We start from the raw sequence: 26568 nt of genomic DNA, 5'->3' as shown, positions 1-26568 counted from the left end.
GCCTCAAATGTCAATATACTCGTGCAAATACACACAACTTGTTGGTTCTTGTCTAGTGACCTAATACAACGTTTGTCTAAGGTGGGCATTATTGAAAGAGTCTCTCCCTCCCCTTTTCTTCCAGGCTTAATTTACCTCAGGTTTTGTATACGAAGCATAGTAATTCTCATTTTTAAAATACAAGCTTCTTGCTTGCCTGACTGACAATTTAGGGCCAGTTTTTTATTATATATGCAGCCTCATGGGGTTTATGTGAAATCCAAAATTAAGACGTTTTGAAGAATGTTCATGCTGCTCTTTTCAATGCAAAGACAGAAAAAGTAGACATTCTGCTAAACATCTCCTTTCATGTTCCACAGAATAAAGAATAAAGTCATACAGTCAGTGACCTAAATAAAGTTTGTCTAAGGTGGGCATTGTTGAAAGGGTCTCTTCCTCCCCTTTTCTTCCAGATTTCATTGATCTCAGGTTCGGGTTACTGGCGACTGTGTCCTGTAAGCCATTTTTCGCAGCCGCGATGGCGATTAGCATATGAGCTCAGCAGAAAGGATTCTGGAAAATTCCTGAAGTAAGGAAAAGTATCTAAGTGCTACTCCCTCTCCTGACATTAACTCTCCTCAAATGCTTTAGGAGACTAGAATATCTTGCAACACTGAATGATAAACCTTTCCTTTCTTTCTCTCCCTCCCCTTTTCGATCCTTCCTGCCAAACAGTGAACAATTACCAGATTCCACTGGCCATTAAGTTAAAGCACTCAGGCACTTTTCATTAGTTGAGCTGGTCGGTGACCTGTGGATCAACTTCTGCCCACATGAATTCAGTTTTTCACAAACAGAGCACTCCATCTGTCTGAAGGAATAATAGTCTGCTGGTCCGAGATTAATGTAGTGGCTTCCAAGCACAAAATACGTAATTTAAGAGAGTAATTTGGGTACAACAAATCTGGGACAAGCAAATAGGATCCATGTCCCTCCATGCTTGCTTTCTGTCTTTCGAACACTTAAAAAATATGCTTAAATAATTTTTTTTTTTTTTTAAACCTTGCTTGGTTGCCTGGCAGTCTAGGACCAGTTCACCCAAAATTATTTTTTATTATTATCATATATTCACCCTCATGTTGTTTCAAACCCATGTTGCTTTCTTTTTTTTCTGTGGAACACAAAGCAAGATGTTTTGAAGAATGTTCATGCTGCTCTTTTCCATGCAAAGAAAGCATAAGTAGACATTTATATTCCACAGAATAAGTCATACAGGCTTGGAACGACATGAATGATTTTTTTTTTTTTTACAGTAAGTTGAGTGTCTTCCCTGCTGAAAAATTCATCATAAACCAGAAACCATGCTTTTCTGGTTCACCAGCACTTCCGCTTGCCATGATGGTGACAAGCAAACCAATAACTGGCATCCCATGCTGGTCCCAGCATGCATTATATACCTTATGCTGGTGACAAGCAATGCTGGATTTTTCCAGCAGGGTTGTCTTCAGTTTAGACAATTCTGGATTAAGTGTGTCTCACTTTTTAATCAGAGAGGATTAAGGGTTAATGAGCAGTGTTCATTAATCTAGTCCCATTCCTAATTCTCTTTATATCACTTCCACTGGCTTCAGTCTCCATTGCAATGACTTAGATTTCTCTTAATTACAAGAACTTGTCCCTGTCTGACACTTTCACCAAAAATTATGGGATTATTCTGTTGTGGTCATGAAAGGAGTAGTCCATCTATTATATAATTATTCATGTTGAAAACAGGATTTTAGGATTCTTTGATGAATATATCGTTCAAAAGAACAGGATTAATTTTAAATAGAAATCTTATTAAAACATTATAAAGTCTTTACTGCCGATTCTTTTGATTAATGTAATGTATCCTTGCTGAGTGTTTATTTTTTTATTTTTTTTTATTTTTTATAAAAGTAGGCTATTTAAAAAAAAAAGAAGTATTTTGAAATTATAAGATAGCATTATGTGAGGAAAAGAGAGATTTAAGTCAATAAACTGGTTGGATCTATCCTTTTAAACAGGCCATTGCTTTTTTTTCCATTTTTAACTTTCTTTAGTGTGTAATGTTGCTGTTTGACATTGTCAGCAAAGTTTACAAAGCACAAAGCCCACTGCAAAGGGAGTTATTCTCTATGTTAGTAAGCACTGTTTCTGAACTCCCTGAAATGCCTAGACTGTAGCCTTGAGTTTTCTTTCAGGAATGTACACATCACAATATTTCTCACTTAAAATAATTCCTGCCCAAGGCATATGAAAAAAGGGGGGCGAGGCCTGGATGAGTTGTGTTAGCAGTGACTGTGCCCGCAATCTTAAAAACGCTACCTTCGGAGGATTCATTCCAAGGTAGGAAAGCATCAAGGCACGTCCAAATCCAATGTTAGCTTCACTTCCTGTCTCCTGAGATACCTTTCACCTGATTCATCCTTTGATATCCCACAATCCTGTACATTCCATTCTGTGACAGTTGAGCTAAAAACTAAAGATGGCATCCGAAAGTTGTGGTTGGTGGTCAGTTTGTGTGTAAATGTATGTTTTTGACCGACGGTTAGTGAGAAATTACTATTATACTAATTAAATATTCCCTTAGTTATCACCAAAGCTCTCTCTGTTTTGCTGTAGATCATTAAACCGTTACGCTGCCTCAGAAGTCTGTCTGAAGTTTTCGGACGCAGCCAGTGTGTTGATACTCGCAGTTATGGTAAAAGACGTGGCATTTCTCAAAGCGGTTGACCAATCGCAACACACTGGTCCAGCCGACCAATCAGAGCACATTACGCTTTTTGGAATTCAGGGGCACGTTCAAGTTCAAAACGGTGCGCAACGTTTTGCTACGATTTCCAGGTTGAACGCATGCACCGGCGTGCACCGGGGTTTGAGATACATTTTCTCTTGTTTGGTGGGTGTGTCAGAACTGCAGTCCAATCAGCAGCAACATGTATATAAAGCACGCGGTATTAAAGTGAACTCGCACAATGGGTTCAAGGAAAGTAATTTACAAATGTGTTCGATGCAGCTCGGTATATGCAAAAACTGAGGATATTAGAAGACATAAGTTTTATTGTAAAAATATAGGATATCAACATAATGATGTAGTTGTTTATATTTTTTGCTTCATTGCAAGTGTATTGGTATAGAAATAAACAATGGTAATTAAGTGCTTTTCCTAAAAATGAGAAAGAAAATACAGGGTATTAAAACAGTATGAACTACAAATAAAGTCAGTATGTGAGGCTAAATAGATGTGTTTTAGTCTGAATTAGGTAAGATGTGTGCTTCCATTTCAGTTTCAGCAATCCCTTCACTCGATTGGGATGTTCTCTTTTGTTCTGGGCGGCAAGTGCAGTAACTGTAGTAACTGTAACATCGGGCATATTTTGTAGTATTAAACACATATTTATACCGACTTCATAAGGCTCTGAAAATTCTTCACAAAGAACACAAAGAATGGCATTCTCAGCTGCCATAGTTGCAACTCTTGCGTCATCAGAACAGTGTGTTCAACGCATCACCGTTTCTGTTTAAAAAACGTTGTCGGGGCTGAACGCAGCCCAGGGCTTCATAGAGACAGGAACTAAACAGAGCGATACTGACAGACTGGGGAAAGAGGTGCTTCAACAATGTAAAGTAAAATATGTGAAAAGTTTTTGCATGAAAACCTATTCAAGTAGACCCCAAAAACAAAGTCAAGACTTTGCAAAAGGGAATAAAATGGCCTCTTTAAAGTCCCGCTGTGGTGAAAATCAAACTTTTAATGTTGTTATGTCTATGTTGTATTTTTAATATGCTTTAAGACAAACATATGCAAATTCATGTCAACACCATTACTGAGTATTTTCTCCTTAAAACTGCAGTGATCTAAAGACAGTCAAAACCGCGGTTTGAAATCACTGGTGTTTCTGACGTCACAACCAATCACATCAAGGTGTGATCATCAACGAGTGGAGGCGGGGTTAATTTGCATATTTATAGAACAGCGTATACTAAATGAGGCAAGGGTTTAGAGTTACATTCAAGCTATTTTAAGGCATGAATAATTTTTTTTCAAGGAAAAAAACATCTAAATGTGTAATTTTGGTGATCAAAGATGAATTTTAAAGGGATAGTTCACCCAAAAATGAACATTCTGTCATCATTTACTCACCCTCAAGTTGTTTCAAACCTGTATGAATTTCTTTTTTCTGCTGAACACAAAAGAAGATATTTTGAACAATGTCGGTAACCAAACAGTTGATGGACCCCATTGACTTCCATAGTAGGAAAAAAAAAATACTGAATTTGACAGAATTTTCATTTTTGGGTGAACTATCCCTTTAAGGGATGAAATAATTGACTACAGGGGGACTTTAAATGAAAAGATGAATGACTAAACATATGACCGAACATATGGATTTTTTATTGATTTGAGTCCCACAATGTAAAAAGGCTAAATTAAAATGTAAAACTGCATTTTTTTGGTGTACTACACTGGCTATCCCATAAACCCCCAGTGAAATGTTATGCTTCTTACATCAGCAGATTTCAGACTGATATGTTAAACACATCAATCCAGTCGACCACTTATAGTCTAAGCATGCAGAAAAATTAAACAGCAAAAGCCTGAGTCCAGATCCAACCAGCTTAAGATAAACTTGTGATGAGGGGACTGTCTCTCCCTCCCCTCTCTGCCCTCTTTCTTTTCCCATAACCTCTGTCTGGCTGAACCATGAGTAAGCAAGACCACCCAGCCGTGAAATTTACTGACTGTGATACAGTTCTTTGTCCCGCTACACCTACTTGTGATAAACTTTCAAAGAGCGCTAACAGTAGTTTAAACAAAAGACTGAACCATTTTACCTGCAGATAAACAAAACCCCTTTAAGAAAGCCGACTGCAGATAAACAAAACTCTCCTTTATCTGTCAGACATGAAACGGGCAAAGAAAAAAGAGAATGTATTTGATTTCCTTCCACATGTTTCTTTGAGGGCATGTTTAGGTAGAAAACATTGGTATCAGATCACAGGTGATTATAATAGACTTTTCTTCAATGCACAAAGGAAAAGTTTTGTGTTTAAAAATAGTGTCATTACAAACAGGTAATTCCACTCTTCAGGGCAACTAACTCTTCTTCGTCTGATTTCTAAGATTAAATACTAAAATCTGCATTATGTTTATTTAGAAAATGAAATGCTAATTACAAAAAGAGGCACACACATTATCTCTCCAGTTGGGAAATGTAATCATTCATTCCCTTTTCGAGAGCCATTCATCCATGTTATGACCTGTGCTTGAACTCTAAGTCTAGAAAACATTAACTTTTATATGGTCCATTTAAAGTAAAAATCTAAAGAAAGCTAACTTTTACAATGTTTACCATTGGGAAGATCTGAGAGACAGTTTCCCCCAAAATACATTTCTGTCATTTGAAGGAATTCCTTTTCTTTGCACGACACACTTACATTATTGTACAGAATATAGCTCTTTCGGCATTATCCTGATCATTGAATAAGCAAGCATTTCATGTATCATAGATCGAAAAAGAGAGGTTCTCTGAAGCGCGCGTAAATGTCACATCCTTTTGATTTTCCCGGCAAAAACGTTCCGAGCCCTTCACATAAAAATCAGTCAGGCTTTAGACAACCAAGGTCTCGTTTTTTGAAGTTTCCTTACAAGCTGTTCACACATTGGCAATAAAAATGTGATTTACATGAATATACCTGAAAATTCTTAGATATAGCCCCTTTAATTGAAATAAAGTTGAAATAAAATAAAATATATAAATTAAATTTGGCAATACTTAGCAACTAACTGAAATAAAATAAGTTTTAGTAATAAAAAAATGACAAAATCACAAATTACTAAAACATAAAACAAACTTTTACACCTTTAATATCATATTAAAAACCAAACTCTTTCCACTCTTTTCACAAACTATTGTATGACTTCAGAACACATTTTATTTTTAAATATTATTAAAATCACAGAGCATTAATCATAAGACCTATGGAAAAAATTGTGTATGAATTATCATTTTTGTTCTTTCTGCTGTCTTTTGATCTGTTGTCTGTTAGTCATCATCCATCCATCAATAGCACAAACTGTGTAAAATGTCAGTTGAGAGTAAAGGATTTACATTGAAAATGGTTTCAATGCCTCTTCTAAGCCGCTACATCTATGGAGGACCAATGTTCATGGTAACATCTGGATTCTACTGCCTTTTACTGACATATTAGACGGAAATGATGGAGGCAAACACATGTATTACTTAGAAATGTCAGAAACCAGGTTTTACTGAGATTCTGACTGACATCACACATCACTTCTCAGCAATCAAACAAATGAATGACAAATAAGAGTGACGCACTCTTATACGTCACATCTTATTTGTGCGTACGCGCGTGTGTGTGCTCATCCGCATGAATTACTAAAAGAGGGATGTTAACCTCAAGAACTTTCAGTCCTTAATATCATCACAGTCTAAATCCCCACCCCAGGGGTGCATTCCTGCAATTTCACTGAGAGGACATGACATGTTTTTTAATCACTACACATCAAGGGCTGTGACTGACAGGCATCAGAAGGTGACAGGATTTGGGCCTTATATCACCATTTTAGAGCAAGTCTGAGTTGACATGGAGCTCTTCAACCACGACCAGCAGGATTAAAACCCACTGGGACGGAATGCGATACAGAGGTGCCTAATCACACATGCGCAAACACAAACTGGCATTAATCTGCACCCCAGTGTGCTGGAATGGGGAGGCAACGTAATGCTGTGCCCATGTGTTTTTTTGTTTGTTTGTTTTTTGTGAGGAATGCAGCAAAAATCCACAAGAATCCAACCTGCTGCTGATCTAATCCCACAAAACGCATAGTCATATATGAATAAATATAAAACCTGCACCAAACACTTTTAGCTTAATACCATCCATGCAATTTACTTACATTCAGACGCTTCAAACCAATAATGCAAATCTGCTTAAAACACCCGAATGCACTTAAACTCTGCAAACAAAACAGTATGTTCCATTTTTTTACTCACACAGATACTTCAATCTCACAACAAACATAATAATATCTTAGACATGCACTTGATTAAAAATGTAAATGTTTAGTCAACAATACCCAATGTCACAATACTAAGACTATTCAACTTATGACTAATATCACAAATATATAACTTATCACATCTGGAAGGTCTAAAAACTTGAGTTTTTCTTACAATCTCATGTTTTTCTCCAGCAATGAGCTTACAAGAGGAGCAAATGGAGATTTTGGCTTAAGTCTTGTGGCTCTGGTTTGTCTTCTGTGGAAAAAGATACTAGCAAATCTCACAGTTGTCTCCTCTAGAGCTTCAGAGATCTCAACAATGCCTTCAACTGTGCTCAAATCTACCAAGATACCGAACGACTGCAATCAAAAGCATGAAATTTTAGTATGAAAACAGACATTAGTCATTAAATGAAAATATCTTTATGTCAACAATTGTGTCATGTGGTTCTATTGCCAATTCGCAAAGAATTTTTGGAGAAACATCTGCGGCAAAGTTTATGTGACACACCTGAGAACATTTTTTAACGACCCCTGAGCCATAAAAAAAGCAACATCTGCCCAAAAACATTTTGTTCTGGGAATCGATTCTTTAAAATAATGAAAACAGGAGATCTGCGATCAACAGAGACCAAAGAATCCAAACGTCAGCGGTCAAATATGAGAAGCGCAGTACATTGTAATCTAGTTGTCTGATAAATCTGCCATATATTACGAATATTGTTGGCTCTTGATGAATTGCTTTTATTCCTCTTTTGTAAGTCGCTTTGGATAAAAGTATCTGCTAAATGCATAAATGTAAAAGTACTATGTGGGTATCCACCTTTGATGATCTGATACTTACTGGGCTGTGTTACTTGTTGCTGGGTTATGCTTGCCATGGACCCTTTAGGTGGACTGATTCTGCTTCTTGGTTGGGCCACCTCGTCCTCTTCCTTTATATTAGTGTTTTGAGGGATATGCGACTGTGTTGTCCCATTGACCGGAGGCCTTTGGCCGGCTATATTGCCCTCACTTCCTGTCCGCATCACCTTCTCCCCCGTGCCGTGCATTTTGGGTCTGCCGGCAGGTGTATCCCGACGGGCCGAGGGGAGTTTGGAGCCGGGACCCGCCGAGGATGGGCGAGCAAGTCGTGAAGGTTTAGACATACTGTAGAAATGCACTCAATTAAGTCAGTTCATCAGTCACTCACATGGTATTCCATTTCAGTCGTCCAATCGAACTGCACAAGGTGAATATCCAGAATTGTGTTCCACAGGTGTCCAAACCCTCCTTGGATTTTCACCGTATTCCACAGAGAACGAACTGCGCCGTCTTGGTTTTACTCTCCCTCCTTATCTGTCATCTCTCTTCCTTCCTGTCCTTCTGTGTCTTTACTCACCGAACGAGTCCAGACGAGTGCAGGTAAAACAACCAGACGGCGAGAGAGACGGAGGAGGAACGAGGGGGAAGGGGTTAATCACCACCTTTCCAAACGGAGCCTCCAGCGTTCCGAAGTGTATGCGTGTGCGCCTCGGGATGACTGACAAGGGGACAAACATAGAAAAGCAGCCTGTTCCAATGTATCAGCGCATTCCAACACACAATCTCTCTCTCATTCTGCCGTCCTAAACTCAACTCTCTTTCTCTCTCTCCACCTTTTTCCTCTTGTCTAAATGCTCTCAGCTTGGAAAGGCAGAAAAAAGTCTCAATGCTTGGGAATAAAAAAGGAAAAGAATGAAAAGGGAGGAGAAAAGGTCTTCTGTTGCTGTCACAGCTGTGTGTACTGATCCTCACGCGAGTCTCTCTCTCTCTGCTGTCTTCAGTTTAACGGGCTAGAAGACCATTGCTGTGGTGTGTGCTGTAGAAAATTACACATATACACACACACGTGCCCGGGTATTTCTGGAGAATTACAAAGCGGCAAAAAGGAAAGCGGGATTACACTAACATAGCTAGTACTTGAGCTCTGCAGTCTGTGTGTGTGTATCAAAGCAAGGCATGCTGGAAGCTTTACTTTGTACTGAAAAGAGTTGGAAATGGAGGAAAAATCCTGTTTGCTGTTGTCAAAACAAGCACAAACACACTCGAAGAAAGTTTGCACAGCTAAATAGTGAAAAAAAGAGAGAGAGAGCGACAGAAAAACTTTCATTTCATTGTGCCAGTAAAAAATACAGCATAAGGAGTTTTATATAGTTTTATTGCCGTTTCAGCAATATCACGGGTTCTTGGAGACAATTGTCATAAAAAAATTTTTTTTTTGCTGCTACAACAAAACATCAGTAGTAAATAGACCAAAAATAAGTAAAGCAAACTAAAATATACAAATTACTTATCAAATTTCTCATATTGCAAAACAATTCTAAAACCAACAATCATTTATTTCACATATATGTATCATCAAATTAAATATATAAAATGTTGTATCATCGTTTATATAACAATTATATATAATTATAGTTTTTAATTTAGTTTTTACCATCATAATTCACTTACATCTAATAAAATCTCAGGGTATATGCTGAGCTTGTAAAAATTCATATCATGCGTCTCTCTTCATCGCTCAGATTTGCTCTACTCCGTCTCACAGAATAACTGTCAGTGCAGTTTTTACCCAGGGTGCTCAGAGTGCATATTAATCTGATACATCTCAGTTTACCATAAACAATAAATGTAACAATTTACTAGTAAAAACACACAAACTAAATATTATGGGTCAAAGAGGTTATTGGATAAAGGTTTTTGAACAGATAACCTACTAACCCAAAAGCCTGTGCCTCTCGCCGCTTCACTAGATCGCCGCCCTGGGATTCCATTTCACAGAAAAGCCCGGATCAAGCCATCCAGAGGCGGGATATTTACCTTTGGATTTCATACCCAGGGATCCCCAGTGGAGCAGATTTGGCTGCCACACAATCCATGAAAAAGCTATGGGTAAAATGCATACGCATCTAGACAAGAGATTTAAATGTACAACATTTCATCACTGGATTAAACCCCCGCTAACATGGCTTCAAACCATCCGGCCATCTGGACAAACCATACATCAATCATTTTAACACAAAGAAAGTGATCATATCGGAACATATCTGTGTGGCAGCTGGAGTGAGAAGTGACCTATTTAAGAAGAGGCAAACAGATATATGTATCCTAACAACTTTTTTTTTTCATTCATGGATCAACAAAATGGACATTCTTTGCAAAGTACACGTATATGCATATCCATGCAGAGAAAAACTAAACCAGGGTACCATGGCTGACTTTTGACCTACATTTCTTCCCTACTAAATGACCTTTGACCATGCTATATACAAAACAGATGGGCCCATTTTCAAACGTTCAAACCTGTATAATGCAGATGTTGTGTATTGGCTTCTGTGTGCGCATACATATGTGTGGTTTGCATGTGATATGTGTGCCTCAGCCTGTGAGCTTGCATATGTATTTGCGTGTGTTATGGGGTAAATTAAAAGCCCTCTAATAATACACTATGTGTCTGCCTCATGGCTCCACCCTATGGACTCCATTCACTGCTTTAGCTCAGTGTAAGCTATATTTAACTCTTTAAATAATATATGACCTATGAGACTGCTTCATTTTAAACCATTTTCCATTCATTTTACCCACAAAACTATATTGTTTCTGCAACAAGTTCTTAATAAGGAGTCGTATTCATGAAACACAGGTAAAATGAATTTGTATACATTTACACCATTTTTATATAATTTATAATTATTTCAAAATTTGAGCTTTTTTTAGTTTTACAATTATTTTTTACAATTATTTTATTTTTTAGATTTGTACACTCCTTAATCTAAATAATTGTATGTAATTGTTGCATTTTTTTTTGCAAATCATTTGTGTAAATCGTCATAAAATTGTTTTGCTCTCACATTGTTCCAGGTTTTGCATACAATTAGGTAGTTGGATCTGAGTAAATCGAAGGATTTTTTTTCGATTCTGTGACAGCGGTGACCCCCATCTGACATATTCAACCCTCATGTCCCGTTACTAAATAATCCAGAGCAAACAACGAGTGTGTATCAGGTAAAACATCTTAAGAGTTTCCCAGAAGCAAACAGATACATCATTATATCTTGAGTGTCTCATACCTGACTATCAGCAGAGTGAATCATTACTGTCGCGACATGAAAAGGCTGTGTGTATGTGTGTGTGTGTGTGTGTGTGTGTGTGTGTGTGTGTGTGTGTGTGTGTGTGTGTGTGTGTGTGTGTTTCACGCCCCCAGGGGCCAGTTTCTTCAAACACATTCAGATTTTCATGAGCCAGAACTGAATTTTCCACAAGAGGAATACAACTCCTCAAGTGTTTCCTGTTATTCCTGATGATATAATCACACTACTATAGGAGTCTCACCGTGTCTTTGAAAGGGGTTGTTTGTGTCAAAAGTGCATATTACTGCAGCAATAATAATTTACATACCTTACAGAATTGTATGGATATTTATATATATAATTACTGATATTCACTAAGGCAAGCATCACTATTACTATTGCTCATCTGTGTTACAAGTTTCACAACTCTTCTTTTTCCGTCAACTTACATTTGCTTAAATTAGTGCTTATATCATTTACACCTTGTGACACTAAAATAGACCATTTAACCTTTTTTTAAAAAATCACACCTCCTCAACTCAGCACCTCGCCTCCTCAGAGACACATTGCTCTTTCTCCAGACGCCTATAATGACTATTCCTGACTCACAGCTTTCATAACAGCATCGCAGGTTTTTGCGAAGAGAGAAGCTCATCTGAGGTAAGTGAAAACGACTCTTTTAAAAATGTCTCGTAGAGAGTTTAACCAGCAGACAAACAATTATACTGTTACATTCCTCAGTAATGAGCCGGAGATCGCACGTCAGACCACTGCAAGAATATACAGGGACTGAAATTCCAGATAGGAAAGGGAATAATTAACCTAAAAATGCCTAGAAGTCATATAAAAAATTCAAGGTTGAAAATAGTCAACTTCTTGGATAAAACAACCATGATCACTTTCCTCCAAGCCTGAGCAATAAAGACAGATCATAAAAGTATCTTAAACTGCTGGAAAAAAATGCTTAATAATTTATTCAGTACTGTGGATGGACAAATACACAAATAAACAGACTGAAAGTAAAATGACACGGACATGTAATTGGTAAGATAAGACAAAAAATTGATGGAAGAATGAAAGATTTTATAAGTCTAATAAAAATGATATAAACGTAAGTAAAGCAGTGTCAAATTTTCAAAGGACATTGTAGTGGGAGGACTTTTTTTTTTTTTTAAGTTACAATTAAAATACTAACAAAAAAAAAACACAGAAAAGACTGTGACAGTGTTTGACAGTAAAATGATTTGCTGAGATTCCTGACCCCTGCGTCTCTGGGGCCCCCATGTGGCCTGACCATTAAACTCCATCTTCATCTGATACACTGTAGTGAATATAAACTAACTAATGCTTGCTCTGGCTTCAATTTGTGCATTTTGAGTCAATTTAGGATGTTTAGAAGTCTCTCAATTATCAATAAGTATTTCTTCCCACAGGTGTGAAAGACTGTGTCACAAAAAAAATGAATATTTGACTGTCTTGACATTTTGCAGAGTCACTCAGCAAAAGTGCATTATCTATCTTTTGTGATTACACTGAATAGTCCGCATTCATTGATTGTATTTTTTAATCCTGCTGGGAGAATTACAATTACAAATGATGCCTATTATCTCTGTTCTCCAATAAACCTTTTTTTGTCATTTGTTAACTTCTTGCTTTATTAAGACCAATGCACCATAAGTTAGCAAAGCTAGAGGAGTAATGGTTGGAGATCTCTTGAAGAGGATGTAAATAAGAGACAGTGACAGCAACCTTATGGGCTTATTGATTTTAGCTCAGCACTCTGTGCCAGGCTAATACAGGTCTAAAAGATGAGCACAGAACCGTTACAGAGCTGCCAAACAAACCAGTAGAAGTATTCCAGGTGGAAGAAAAATCTCAGTTTAAATCAATTGCCACTTTTATATTTAAATCAAAACCAGTGCTTTTAAAACCAATACTAGACACATTTATCTGTTAGCGAGAAGAATTTGTACCTTATGTACATTAAACATCAAGCAAAAACCTTCAATAGAAGCAGATTAATTTAAAATGGTGAATGTGATTTTTGAGCATGAAATCAAGCGCTCTTGTGTAAGACTAATTACGCTGCTTTTCTTAAGGAGAGACATGGAGAATCTGTACGGAAATGTCGTTTGAGGAGCAAATTCTGTACTTGCAATAGCTGAAATGTGTATTCAGCAGTTCAGTGGGCTGTAGCGTATTGAGATAACTGACGTCTAGCTAGACTTCATCTGCATTCTGGCCAAGACCTGCCCATTCAGACAGTTAGAGACCGACTGATATATAAAATATGAACTTTTTTAATGTTTTTGAGCCAACACTTGTGTAAATGCCATGTGACTGATTACTCTGCAGCCAATTGTTAAAAGAAATGAATAAATAGAAATTCTATATGTAAATATATAAAACAGTTTTTTTTTTTTTTGCTCAAACAAATTACATTTTAAATCATGTATACTTCTAGATAGTCATGTGCCTGCCAAGCAACTGCCATTGAGATGAATGGGAATCCTAAAAGATGGTTGCAAAGCCAGCCAGATTGCATCTTGCCATTTTGAGAAAGCTCTAGCCATTTTTTTTGTCAGTTATCAATCAAATGGTCCCTGAATGGCCTACGGCTGCGCCATCTGAGACTGGAAACTCACCTGAACGCCCCAGTTGTTAGTTCTACAATAAACTTGTAAATTCAGGTTCATCCTTGAACTTTCTCACTTTCTCTATTCTCTGAGCGAACACTGGCTATTTTTCTTGGCCCTTTCAGCATGCAGCTGGGTTATGTTAATATGTAATTATTCCACCGTCCAAACCATCAGAATGGATTTAAAAAGGTCACTGCAGTGAGTGTGAGAGCAGATAAAAGCCAGGGTCAGTGCTCAGTCTGAGGGTGACTAACATAACCACCAGCGTGAACACCAAAACAGTGTGGCTGGAGTCAAACAAGGGGAAGGGGGTAGACAGAGTCATCGCTTTTTACTCCCATTTACCGGCTGTTAATAAAATGAATGGAATTGTGTGTTTTCTGGGGATAAGGTCGTTGAGTGAGCATGCTGTATCTGATACTGCTAAATTCAGGTCTAACCAGGTCTTAGGACCTAAAGCTGCTAACACTAATTGAAATAAAGGTAGCAAAAAGCTAATTTTAAAGCAAAATTTAAATGTCGAATAACACAGTACTGTTAAATTTATAATCAGGTGCAAAATAATAATCATTACAAAGTTCACTTTTCAAGTGTATTTAAGTGTGTTAAGAAATAGTCATGAAATTGTACTTATACACTTAAATTGCCTTTTATTAAATTAATATTATCTTACCTGCAAGTACAGTTGTTTTAAATTACAAGTGCATAAGTACATTACAAGTGCACATTCAATACCATTAAGCACACTTCTTTTTCACAAGGATATCATATTTAAAATGAAAATGAAAATTAAATGGCATGTCATTCTGTTTCCTGTGAAGTTATTCTCCCAAAAAGTATGGCACAGTAACTTGTTAAACATGCTCAAACTACCTTTTTTCCTGCAACCTTGCTTGTCTGCACACACACACATGCATATACAGACACACACAGTCTCAAGACCATGGCTACTTCCCTACTATATAGTAGTCGAAAAAAAATAATGACAACATGGCGAATGTAGTACGTCCGAATTACATTCATACATATTCATACAATATAGAACATACTTTTTCAGCATTCGCAAAGTAACTACAAAGTCAAGAGAGTATGCGATTTTGGATGCAGCCCATGTGTCTCTTTTCTTGATGCATTACTAAATGGAAGGACAAAAAACATCCTGAGGCCATGGTGCGCACAGCAGATACAGACAGGTACACTGATGACGTCCATACTTCAATTCAATTCAAATTTTTTTGTATAGCGCTTTTCACAATACATATTTCACAAATGCATGTCTACATTACAATTCAGAGTGATCTGTTATCGGATTTGAAAGTGTCCAAGTTATGTATTTCAGAAATGTACATATACAAATCACGCAGTTATCTAACAATGGATTAATTTAAACAATGGATTAATTTAAGGCAGAAACAATGAGCTCATTGAAGTAAAGAATACGTGTTGTTAACAAATGTTTAGGATATATAGAACATTTTTGCATTTGTCATGTTCAGCTGACAGCGCAAAAACAACATTCACACACCATACTCTCAATTAACAAATGTCATTAGAACTATATCATCACAGTTATTTCAAATATAACTCATTGTGAAAAATCCAAGTGAAGCTGAATTTGCAGTTTCCAGCGAATTAACACATTATAGTTCAACAGCTGTGGAACACAAAACAAACTGAAATAGCTTATAATGACATTCCCATGTTCCTCTGCTTTAGCATATTCACACTGAAAAACAGGAAGGGGTGTCGTTTCACATCGTGGTGCTAATGGAATACCAAATTAATTAATGATTGCTAGAGCATTCACCATCTTATTCTCAGTCAGCTCGACTCTCAAAATAGCTTCATTAGTCACTGGTAATTAGGCGGGCATATTGAATGTCTCGCTGTGTTATAATACAGAAGGGATGAAGCAGCTATATCCTCATTATATAACAACCAGTCAGGCAGTAGTGATGAGCCTCCGTCCAATCTGCAAGGCCAGAGCCTGAATATGCAAAGTATGCAAATGTCCATATTAGGGATTTGTGATAATGGAGTGGAAGGAACAGGCAGACTGAACCAAAGATAGGTGGAGAGACAGACAGGCAGATATACGTAATTATTCTGGTTACTATCATCAGTGAAAACTATCAAATGCTACAAATGTTGTGCATTGTTAAACAGAAAAAAATGGCAATCTGTAGACATCACAAAAGATAAAGAAAAGGGAAATTGGACCCATGTATACAGCTTAACCAGGGATGCGTTTCCAAAAAGCATTGTTAGCCAACTATGTTCGCAAGTTCCGTCGTTATCAGGATAGTTCAACGAGTCAGTGTTTCCCGAAACCATCGTTCTAACGAGCATTCGCAAACAGCATCGCAAAGCTGTGTAGTTGGAACGACAGCTCTCGACCTGTGGTTAGAAGCATAGTTTTTAGTTTGCATGACATGTGGACTTAATAAATCCTTATCTTGAGCAAAATTTATATGTGGTAATTTATGTCCACATGACTGTAATTAATAGCAAAACATCTAGCGTTAATTCGATCTCAAACAGATTCATTAAAATAAGTTATTACTCCACCACGTGCGTGACGTCATAAACCAACGTGGTTGAACGACCACTTTGCGACAATACGGTTTCGGGAAACAGTCGTGACTAGCTAGTTGATTTCTTCAACGATGCATCGTACTATGGTAGTTAAGCAGCGAGTTACGTCGTTGTTCGGGAAACACACCCCTGGTAAATTATGTAAATACACTGCAGTCAAAGTGCATACTGCATGAAGCAGTGTTGTAAGCATTAACAACATTAAATTAAGCTGAATCATTGCAGAATGTCATAGCGTTGACGCGATGGGAAAGACTCTGCGTGAGCCGGTGTCTGAAGCACGAGTCTAAATGTGATTGGCCAGGGATGAAATATCGTCCCCCTCACTTGAGAGAACAGATCTCTCTGGATCCGGATTTCCCATGGAGGCTGTCCAACTAGGAGAAACTAGGTCCGCAAACCACACTCGGGCTGGCCAGAACGGATGCAATAGAAGAAGGTGAACTCGGTCCTGGAGAACCCTTGCTAGAAATGCTGGGAGCAGAGCTATCGGAGGACAGGCGTACAGACTGCCAAATCTATACCATGGCGTCCAGCCCCAGAGGAGATGGCGGTATGAGGGCAAACCAGAGAGGACAGTGGGTTGACTCCTCGGAGGCAAACAGATCCACTTTCGCTCGGCCATACCTCTGCCATATGGACTCTACTACTTGATGTTGGAGTCGCCACTCCCCGTGCCTCAGCCCCTGTCTTGACAGAATGTCTGTCCTCAGATTTAAATGCCCCGGAATGTAGACTGCCCTTAGTGAAAGAAAATTGGTTTCTCTTTTGGCAATCGAGAACTGCACCCCATTCCTTGAGATAAGCGTCCATCATGAGAGCCTTGTAACAGCAACACTCCCCCAAAAAGATTCTTAACTTGCAACACAGAAAGCTCCTGACCTAGCCTGATGCCTTTTACAGTGTTCAGGATAGAAATTGCATGTGCAGGAGACAGATGTGCCTGCATCGTGTTTGAATCCAAACCACCCCAAGAAAGTGGTTTTCTGTTCTTGGAGAAAGAACACTTTTCTTGGAGTTTAACCTGAGTTTAACCAGACGTTTCATATGAGCGAGCACAACATCTCGATGCTGTGCTGCTAACTCTTCAAACTGCGCAAGAATGAGCCAGTCGTCTCTGTAATTTAATACATGGATACCCAAGGGGATCCAGATCAGAATCCATGCATTTGGTGAACAGGTCTAGGTCGAAAAGGAAGTAATCAATATTAATAAGCTTCGCCCCGAAAGCAAATCTGAGAAACTTTCTGTGTTCTGGCAAGATCTCGATGTGCAAGTAGGCGTCTTTTAGATCTACCATCACAAAACAAATCCTCGTATTGTATTTGTGACACTATGAGCTTAGGAGAGTGAGCATCTTGAACATGGATGTCCAAAGAGTATGGTTCAAGACTCTCAGATCTAAAACCGAACGCAGCCCCACTGAGAGACATTGGGCAGAAGATGCCACACTCAAGCAAATTCTGGCAGAAGAATCCATAATTTTGGTCTGCTCGAAGACCTGAATCAGTGAACTGGCAGGAAGTACTCAAGCTGGCTGAAGGACAAATGTATTTGTGAGCGAAGATGGGGCAAATGGCCCGTTAGGCATCTCTACTTCCCGAATCACCGAAGGCGGCGGGATAAGTACAAAAGTCCTCTGAGAGCCCCGAAGGGAATCTGGAACATGATGGGGCAGTGTAACCAGAATCCCTCCGGGAGGGCGCTCTCAGGGACCAGGGCCCAAAGGAGCCACGACTGCTTTTTCTCAGCTGCTCTTGTGAAGATGACTTCCCTCAGGTCAGTCCATCCCCCAGGCAGAGTAGTGTGGGTCGCCCGGACCCAAAAAGCCACATTCTCCTTTTGCTCCTCTCTATCATCTTTCTTGGATCCAGGCCCTGGTCGATCACGGCTGCAGGAGGCTACCAGCTCCTGGACCTGGCGAGGGATTAGCTCCTTGAACGCCGCTGATTGATGTTTCACCTCCTGATACCAGTCGACGACTGTATTTACAGTGTCTCCAAACAGGCCATAGGGCGAAATCGAGGAGTCAAGAAGAAAGGCCTTTTCTCTTTCATCAATGCCGGCTATATTAAGCCACAGATGCAGCTCCATGGAAACCATTGTAGCCATTGAATGGCAGATGGCCACCTCAGGTCCCAAGCCCTCACTGTGGTCCACGTCTTTGAGCGGGCCAGCCTGTTAGCCTGCATACCAGCCTGGCCAGCTGCCGACTAAGCTAGATGCTACCCTACACGGCTTAGTGGGTAAGGCGGGTTTCCTCCACAATGGAGTAACAACCTCAAGCACGACAAGCAACAACCTCAAGCAGCTCCTCAAAAGCGGCAGACTGAGGAAGCTGCTCTGATGATGCACACACATGCTTATTAAACACAGACACACAAGACATGTGCTCAAAAAACATATGGGTTCTGAAGAATAATCTCGCCTTCCCAGCTAATCTGACTCTACAGCATGATTTCACCATACAGCTAGGTTTATCATCTATTACCCAGTCAAGGTCAGTCAGAAATCTTGGAGTAATCTTGGAGTAACCTTTGATGACCAGCTGACCTTCAAAGACCACTTTGCAAAGACAGCTCGTTCATGCAGGTTTGCACTACTCAACACCAGGAAGATCAGGCCTTTTTTTAACTGAGCATGCAACTCAGTTTCTTGTCCAGACCCTGGTCATTTCTAGGCTTGATTACTGCAATGCTCTTCTGGCTGGACTTCCATTGTGTGCAATCAAGCCTCTACAAATGATTCTGAACGCTGCAGCACATCTTGTCTTCAACGAGATCTCTCTGCACTGGTTACCACTCGCTGCTCACATCAAGTTCTAGCCATTGCTTACAGATCTACCACAGGGTCTGCGCCCTCCTACTTCCACTTGCTCTTACAAGTCTACATTCCTACCAGAAGTCTGTGTTCGGTAAATGAGCGAAGGCTCGTGGTACCATCACAGAGAGGCACAAAATCACTCTCCAGAACATTTTCGTTCACGGTTCTTTGCTGGTGGAACAATCTCCCCGCCTTCATCTGGAAGGCAGAATCCCTGACAACATTCAGAAGACAGCAGAAAACTCATCTCTTCTGTGAGCACTTAACCTCATCATAAAAAATTGAAACAATTCTATGCTTTCACTTTTCTTTAATCCCTCCCGATTCTATCTTAGTCAAATATTAATAAATACCATAATAATACATAAATAATATTATAATAACACTAGCATGGTGGTATATGACAGGGATTTTCAAACCTTTTGAGGCCAAAGACCCCAATTATGATGATCTACAATTTATGTATGAAAGCAGTGGTTCTTAAAACATTGTCCACAACAATATTCAAAGTCCCTGTGACTTTGCCAGTTGTTTATAATTTACTGGATTAGGATTTTTACAAATATTGTTTATTTGAAATATTTTAGAGTTAACTAGAAATATCCATTATAAAATTACACAGAATTTTGAGATTTTATTAATTTACATGATTCTTCCAAGTCTACAAATCACACTTTTAAAATGAGGCCAGCTCATATATCAAGGTTTTTCAAGACCATGGGAATCCTGAGTCATCTTGAAGCCCCCTTAATGTAAATGTAATTAAATTAAATGTAAAGTAATTATTAGATAATAGATATAAATACACAAATAAATATCAATAATACTGATAAATATAAAAAATATATATACTTATTAATAATATCTATAACACATTAACTTTGACAGCCCTAAAAATATGTGTTATAAAATCATTTTCTTATCAAATTTTCTATGGACCGGGGTAACTAGTCGATCATCATGACCCATCCCTAGCCTTAGGTGTTCTTTGGTCATTAGAAAAGAAATCACACATGTTTCTGATTGGTCCATTGCTTTAGCTTGGAGTTAAAGGGTCACAAAGCTTGGCCCACTTTTTTCTCTGCTTGACTGAATGGCATGTCATGTACGTGTGTACACATGTGTTTCTGCCTTTGCTCTGACATTAACACACCCAGTCTGACCTCGGTGGCACGTGTATGTCAGCCAAACCCTCCTAGAGAGCTTCCTGTGCTGTATTCACACACGAAAATGTTCCTTGTGGAACCTATGGAAAGCCAGCAGGAATAATTATACATCTGGCTAGAGAGGGCCTAAATGAACTGCTGAAATCTCACAGGAGGAATAGAGAGAGAGAGAGTGTTAAAGAAAATAAAGAGATGGAGGACAGGGTGAAAAGAAAGAGAGAGTGAAAGAGGTAGCAGGTGGCCTCTTTCCCGAACTGAGGCATTGAATTAACCATCACATCACTTAGATCCTCGTCAAATTCCTCATTTCGACATCAAAGACTTCCCGCATTCTCCACCACATCCTTTCTACAATTCTCAGGACAATGAACTGCCCAAATCTCAGCAAAGAGTTCCCGAGAAATAGTCATAAAAATCAATGGAGGGTCTTGGGATGCATTAGAATGTCTCTCAAAGTCATGAAGAAGTTCTGCAGAGAAACTTTCTGTCAATGGGGAAATTTGAATTAAAGTGGTCACCATTTTTTTCAAGTTTTCAATGGGCTGGAGACTAATATGACAAACCACAAGAATGTCCTTCATCCCAAAAATAAACACATATCTGTAACTAATTTAAACAGAACATAATACAACATACAATATAACTGGCCATCAGAACCAAGTTACTAAGACAGACCATACAGTTATAATTCAACCAAAAAACTAATTTACTCACCCTCATATCACTCCAAAACTGTATGATTTTTCTTTCTTCTGATGTTAGACATAACAATACAATGTTCTACAATACTAATGTTAGTTTTTGACAATTCAATGTAGTACATTGTCAAGAAGAGACCACACACACTTAAAAAGACAGCTAGAAGGGGTTTCCAAGCTATTAGGCTAAATGCAAATTCACGCATTACTGACACAATTTGTTGTATTATTATTATTTTTATATTATTATGCCTATATTTCTATTTGTAAATGGTATAGGTTTGTGGTCCGCTCTGTCAGGCAAACTACTCCAGATGGGACAAACACCCCATAGAATCCCAAATTCTTACCACATTTGCAGATGTGGGGGCATGGAGTTTTTACCATATTTATTTTATATGACTTGTTTTTATTATCATTGCTGGCACTTTGATTCTTTTTCTTATATTGCTTTGACAATATTATATGTAAAATAAGCATGTCAATAAAAATCCAATTGAATAAGACGGAGAGAGGATGAATTCGAGAGAATAAGAAAGAGAATACTGAATAAGAGAGAGCGAGAAGGAGAAGGTGAAAAGAGGCTTCCCGTGTGAGAGAGAACAGAAGAAAAAGACACTGTACAGCAAGAGGCAGTCATTAAGAGTGATGGATGAAGAATAAACACACTAATGCTGATCTATAGAGAAGGTCAAGAGACATGCCGAGTGGAAGAGGAACAGAGGAAAGAGCAACAGAAGAATAGCAGACATGAATTAAAAAGAGACAGAGAGAAAGAGTAACACCAGTGTAATGTCCTCACAGCTGGACGGAGGACATTTAGGCCATGCCTTTCTGTTCGGACAAGACCGTATAACAGGACCCAGAAGAACTTAACACTAAACACCATCTGTTTCTCCTGAGCCCAGCTTTCTGCCAACTGTTTAAAATTACGTAGCTTTCCTTCATGTCTCTAGAAAGATGAAATGCACACAGCACTCCAAACTGTGGCAAGAATTTCTGCATACACAATCATGTTATATTAGAAACCGTGTTAATTGTTTTCTTCTGCAATTAGTCTAAGTAATGAGGATATTTTTGTCAATATTATATTCCATTTAGCTTTATCAAATTCACTCTATTCATAGTAAAACCAATTAATGTAAGTCATCTTATGTTGGAAAGGGTCTCATTTGAGGTAGGTAGGTAGATAGATCACATTACTTAATCCTATTATTTTTAATTCATTAAAAGCAAAGCCAATTGTTCCTATACCAGCTGGATCTTTAAACAAACGTTTCAAAAAGACGAGGCAACAGTTCCCCAAATCAAATCAGAACTGAATCGAGAGCTTGTGAATCAGAATCAAATTGAATCTGGAAATCTGTACAGAATCAGATGCATTGTAGAGGTCAAACTAGACGCTTTCTTTTTAATTTAAAAGAATCAGATGCATTGTACTAGAGGTCAAACTAGACGCTTTCTTTTTCATTTAAAAGAATCAGATGCATTGTACTAGAGGTCAAACTAGACGCTTTCTTTTTAATTTAAAAGAATGAGGGAATGAAATCTGGAAATGACAAATGCAGGATGTGAACTCGGATTGCATCACTGTGCAACAGGTCCATACGTGCAGTAACCACCAGGCCACGTCTCTGACACATTATTCAGTGTGAAAGAACAAACTTTTCATGAATCACTTCTGTAGCACAAATGCAATTTAATTTCTATTTTATTTACGCTACATCTCTATATCACCTTGTCAGAGGTCACTGTGTGTCTGTGTGTTAAATATGTTTGTACAGGGAGCAGCATTTTCAGATACACAACTGCACTGCGTGGTTTGTAATGGAGCGTTCACACTGGCATCAGTGGGTCTGACACCCTCTTCTGCTCTCCAAACACCCCGCAGGCCCAAATGTCCTTAGATTCACATGGGTGTAATTGCAGACAAATATTACAACCAAAAGAAGCTTCTCTTTTAAAGCCTCATGAAATAACAATGAACCCTGTGCCAAGAGTCTTGAGGGTTCTGAGAAATGATTTTAATAAACCTCCTCACTGACTTGCTGAATTTGTTTTGGTCTGTTTGTGTGAGTGTACATGCATGCATTTTATTGTGTTGCAAATAAGGCATCAAAGCAATTCTCTCATTAATGTCTTATAAATGCAGTCTAGTGTTTTCCTCGTCTACAATGCTGGCAACCTGTGATTTAGTGTCTGGGCAAAATGGGATTAGAAAAGCTGATAATGATGGCACAAACATATATGATAAACGTGGATTCACACACACACACACACACACACACACACACACACACACACACACACACACACACACACACACACACACACACACACACACACACACACACACACACACACACACACACACACACACACACACACACAAATAAAGGTTCTAAACCTCAAGGATTTGCATATCTTAATGCAAGGTTCAGCTCACCTTTCTGTGTGCTGCCATCATGCTGAAATGTGGTTTATTATCTGAGTTGCTACGCATTAAAAAGAATAGTTTACCCCAAATAGAAAGTCTGTCATTTGCTCACTCTCATGTCTTTCCAAGCCCATATGACTTGAATTTATGAAGAATATTCTGGCGCTCTTTTAAATATAATGAAAGTAAATGAGGACTGGGGCTGTCAAGCTTCAAAAGGACACAAAAGCACCAATAAAGTATCATAAAAGTAACCATTGTTATTCTGGAAGTTTTCAGAAATCAGCTTTGTGTGTGGGACAGATTTTATGAAGCCATTGAATTGTTTTATTGATTGAAGTTTATTGATAATCTTCCTATCCAGAGAGCTGTTAACATCTGCGACCGAATCAGTGAGTTCAACAAAAAGAATTATTTTGTGAATTGGATCAAAAGAATCACTGAAAATATCTGATTCAAAAGAATGATATATTTATCAATGAGAAAAAAATGAAAACAAACAAAGGTTTGGAATGACATGAGGGTGAGTTTTAGGGTAAACTACCTCTTTAAATCATAAAAATATTGTTATATTGTTAAAAATGTAACACGTAACATCCATGTGCCGAGTCCTTTCCCCTCATGTTTACATACATCAACTAACTAAGCAAGCACTTTTGTACTAGATATACATTACTTTTTACAAAGTAGTTAAAAGAAAAATTTGTCATGCAGGTCTGTTCAAATAATGTAAATCATACACTTACAGATTAAGGGTCTGTAGATTATAAAGAAAAATCCATAATAATACCATTTAATTCGGGAGCACTGAAGGATTCAGAGTTTTTTAAAGTCTGTGCATATGCGAAAAAATGAATTATTTTATTATACCACCTAGAGTCGGGTGGGCGTATGAGTTGAGATTATGTAGACGAAATCAATCATATTAAGGTCACTCAGAAAGTGAAAAGGAATTGTTTCAATAATAAACTACAAACCCAAGCAGAAAAAGATTGCTTGTCATTACAAATTGACAAATTAGTCTTTCCAAAAAGCTGACTGACCATTTCTTTATACTAATTCATTTCCTCTCTGTGTGAGAGAGACGTGCTTGCACTGGTCAAACACAAGCTGCCATGTGGTCTGAAACTCTCCACCAGTGTCAATGGAAAAACTGGGCAGGCACCAGAACGATGTTTAGAGATCTTTGCGAAGACTTTTTCTCATGGCATTTTCTGAATTAAAATCAGACAGACTGAGTGTAACTCCCTTGTAAAGTGGATTTGGGGGTTGAGAATTGTGCTGAATGTAACTAATAAATCTAGTGGTTAGACCTCGGCGGCTAGATTTGGTTCCCCAGAGGAATGTGTAAAAATCCGACCCACCCTGCTGGCTGCCTTTCTCCATATTTATTTAACAGCTGAGTGTCTGTGCATCTACATGTCCGCAAGAGAGAAACTACAAGAGCTTTCTATGAGTCTCAGCAGCCCAAAGTGTTCTCTAAGAGGTACTGATGAGTGTCCCTCCTATGTAGTGTTCACTGCTTTCTACGCACTGTGTAGAAGTATGTGCACATCCAAAAGTCATCAGACACAGATAATACTTGAGTTGTGCAGATATGATGGTGACATAATATACTTGGGTAAATTATAATATTATTTATACTTGGGTAAATAATAATGGTAACACTTTACTTAAAGGTACAATATGTAGTTTTTTTGCTTTAAAAATAGCAAAAATCACTATATCTATGTTATATATTTTTTTTAGTTGTGTACTTACATTATCCCGACTGTTTCCAACAACTTTCAAACCAGGAGAAATTTGTAATTTAATTCGAAGACACGGACCGTTTCTTTATTTCTTGGTTTCCGCTCGTACTGCCATAGCAACCAGAGCCCTCTGATAGTAACCAAAGCGACTGACGCGGACAACTGTGTAGTTCGCAATGTCTATTTGCAAGCTGTTGTTGTTTCGTTCAAACATTATGGACCATGGCAAGCAGACTTTGGATAAAAAAGGAGAACTAAAACGAGAATCGAGCTAAAACGAGCGCAGTGTTTTCGAGATGCCGAGAGCTCCCATAGACGGTATATAAACGAGAGCTCCACGTCCGAGACTTCGACCGCTCCTACATGTACTTTATTAAACAGGTGAACACATTTACATAAAACTAATCAATGTTATGTAGTTCAACAATGATAAAATGTTAGAATATGATCTGTATGTTATTCTAATGTTGATCTAGCTTACTGCTAGTCTCATACAGACAAACTAACACATTCATTTCAACACATTCAAATGCAGTTTAGTGTGATAGTGTAATGTTAGACCAAGTGAAACAACGCTGCGTTACCTCACAAGTTTAATTTGTCTAATAAACTGACCTGTGAGTAGTAATTCTGCACTTGCGTGTAGTTCGGTTGAATGAAATGTCCATATTCCTTTTATATCCGCGGGACTCGCGTCGCGTGTGGAGCTGATAGCTGTCTCTTAGCAATCCCGACCTGCTTCATATCAGTCATGATAAAAACATTGATGTATTTACTCATCCATAAACATTATTAGATCGGTCGGCTTGACGTTGACGACAAGATCCATAATTCTTTTTCCATAATAATTATTGTAAGAGGTTAGCGACCCCTAGTGGCGAAAAAATTACATATTGTACGTTTAAAGCCTTTATGTGTAATGCATTATAAAGGCATTCATAACGTATTTTATAATGCATTATATCTTTTCATAATATATATATATATATATATTAAATTGAACTAAAATGTCACTGCAAGCACCATTGCTAGCACCCTGATCTGCTGTTTGAACTACAGGGTTGATGTGATTTAGTTTACATAATTAATGTATAAATTGTTAATACTAGAATTTAAGTCAAAGATTCACATCTGTATCAGAGAACCCCTGAAAAACACACATATTTCTCTTCCCATACCATCATTTTGGCCTGTCATCTCATATCCTCAGCTGTCAGAACAGTCAGGATGGCTGGAGCGACCTGACATCTTACAGAGAAGTGAAATACAGACGGGTACAGAGTGACATATTCATGCAGGCTTGATGTGTATGATTGTGTGTGTGCCTGCTTTCATCTC

At 38.3% G+C, this 26568-nt stretch overlaps 1 protein-coding gene across 4 annotated transcripts in view; it reads right to left on the bottom strand.

The window, feature by feature from the left end:
- The window catches only part of kiaa1217 (KIAA1217 ortholog), a 133991-nt gene that overhangs the window by 96536 nt on the left and 10887 nt on the right, over nucleotides 1-26568 (bottom strand). The window contains exon 1 of one of the 4 annotated variants that reach the window (XM_084399154.1): nucleotides 7875-8370. The exons of 1 other annotated variant lie outside the window; for it this stretch is intronic. In XM_084399154.1, coding sequence (XP_084255280.1) covers nucleotides 7875-8178 — 304 coding nt within the window. In that variant the 5' untranslated portion in view covers nucleotides 8179-8370. Of the gene's footprint in view, nucleotides 1-7874; nucleotides 8371-26568 lie in introns of those variants that run through there. 2 more of the 4 variants (XM_084399152.1, XM_084399153.1) reach the window with 2 other exon arrangements.

The sequence above is a fragment of the Rutilus rutilus genome, assembly GCF_951802725.1.
Source record: "Rutilus rutilus genome assembly, chromosome: 24".
Classification (NCBI taxonomy): Eukaryota; Metazoa; Chordata; class Actinopteri; order Cypriniformes; family Leuciscidae; genus Rutilus; species Rutilus rutilus.
This window is presented reverse-complemented; position numbering and strand designations above follow the sequence as displayed.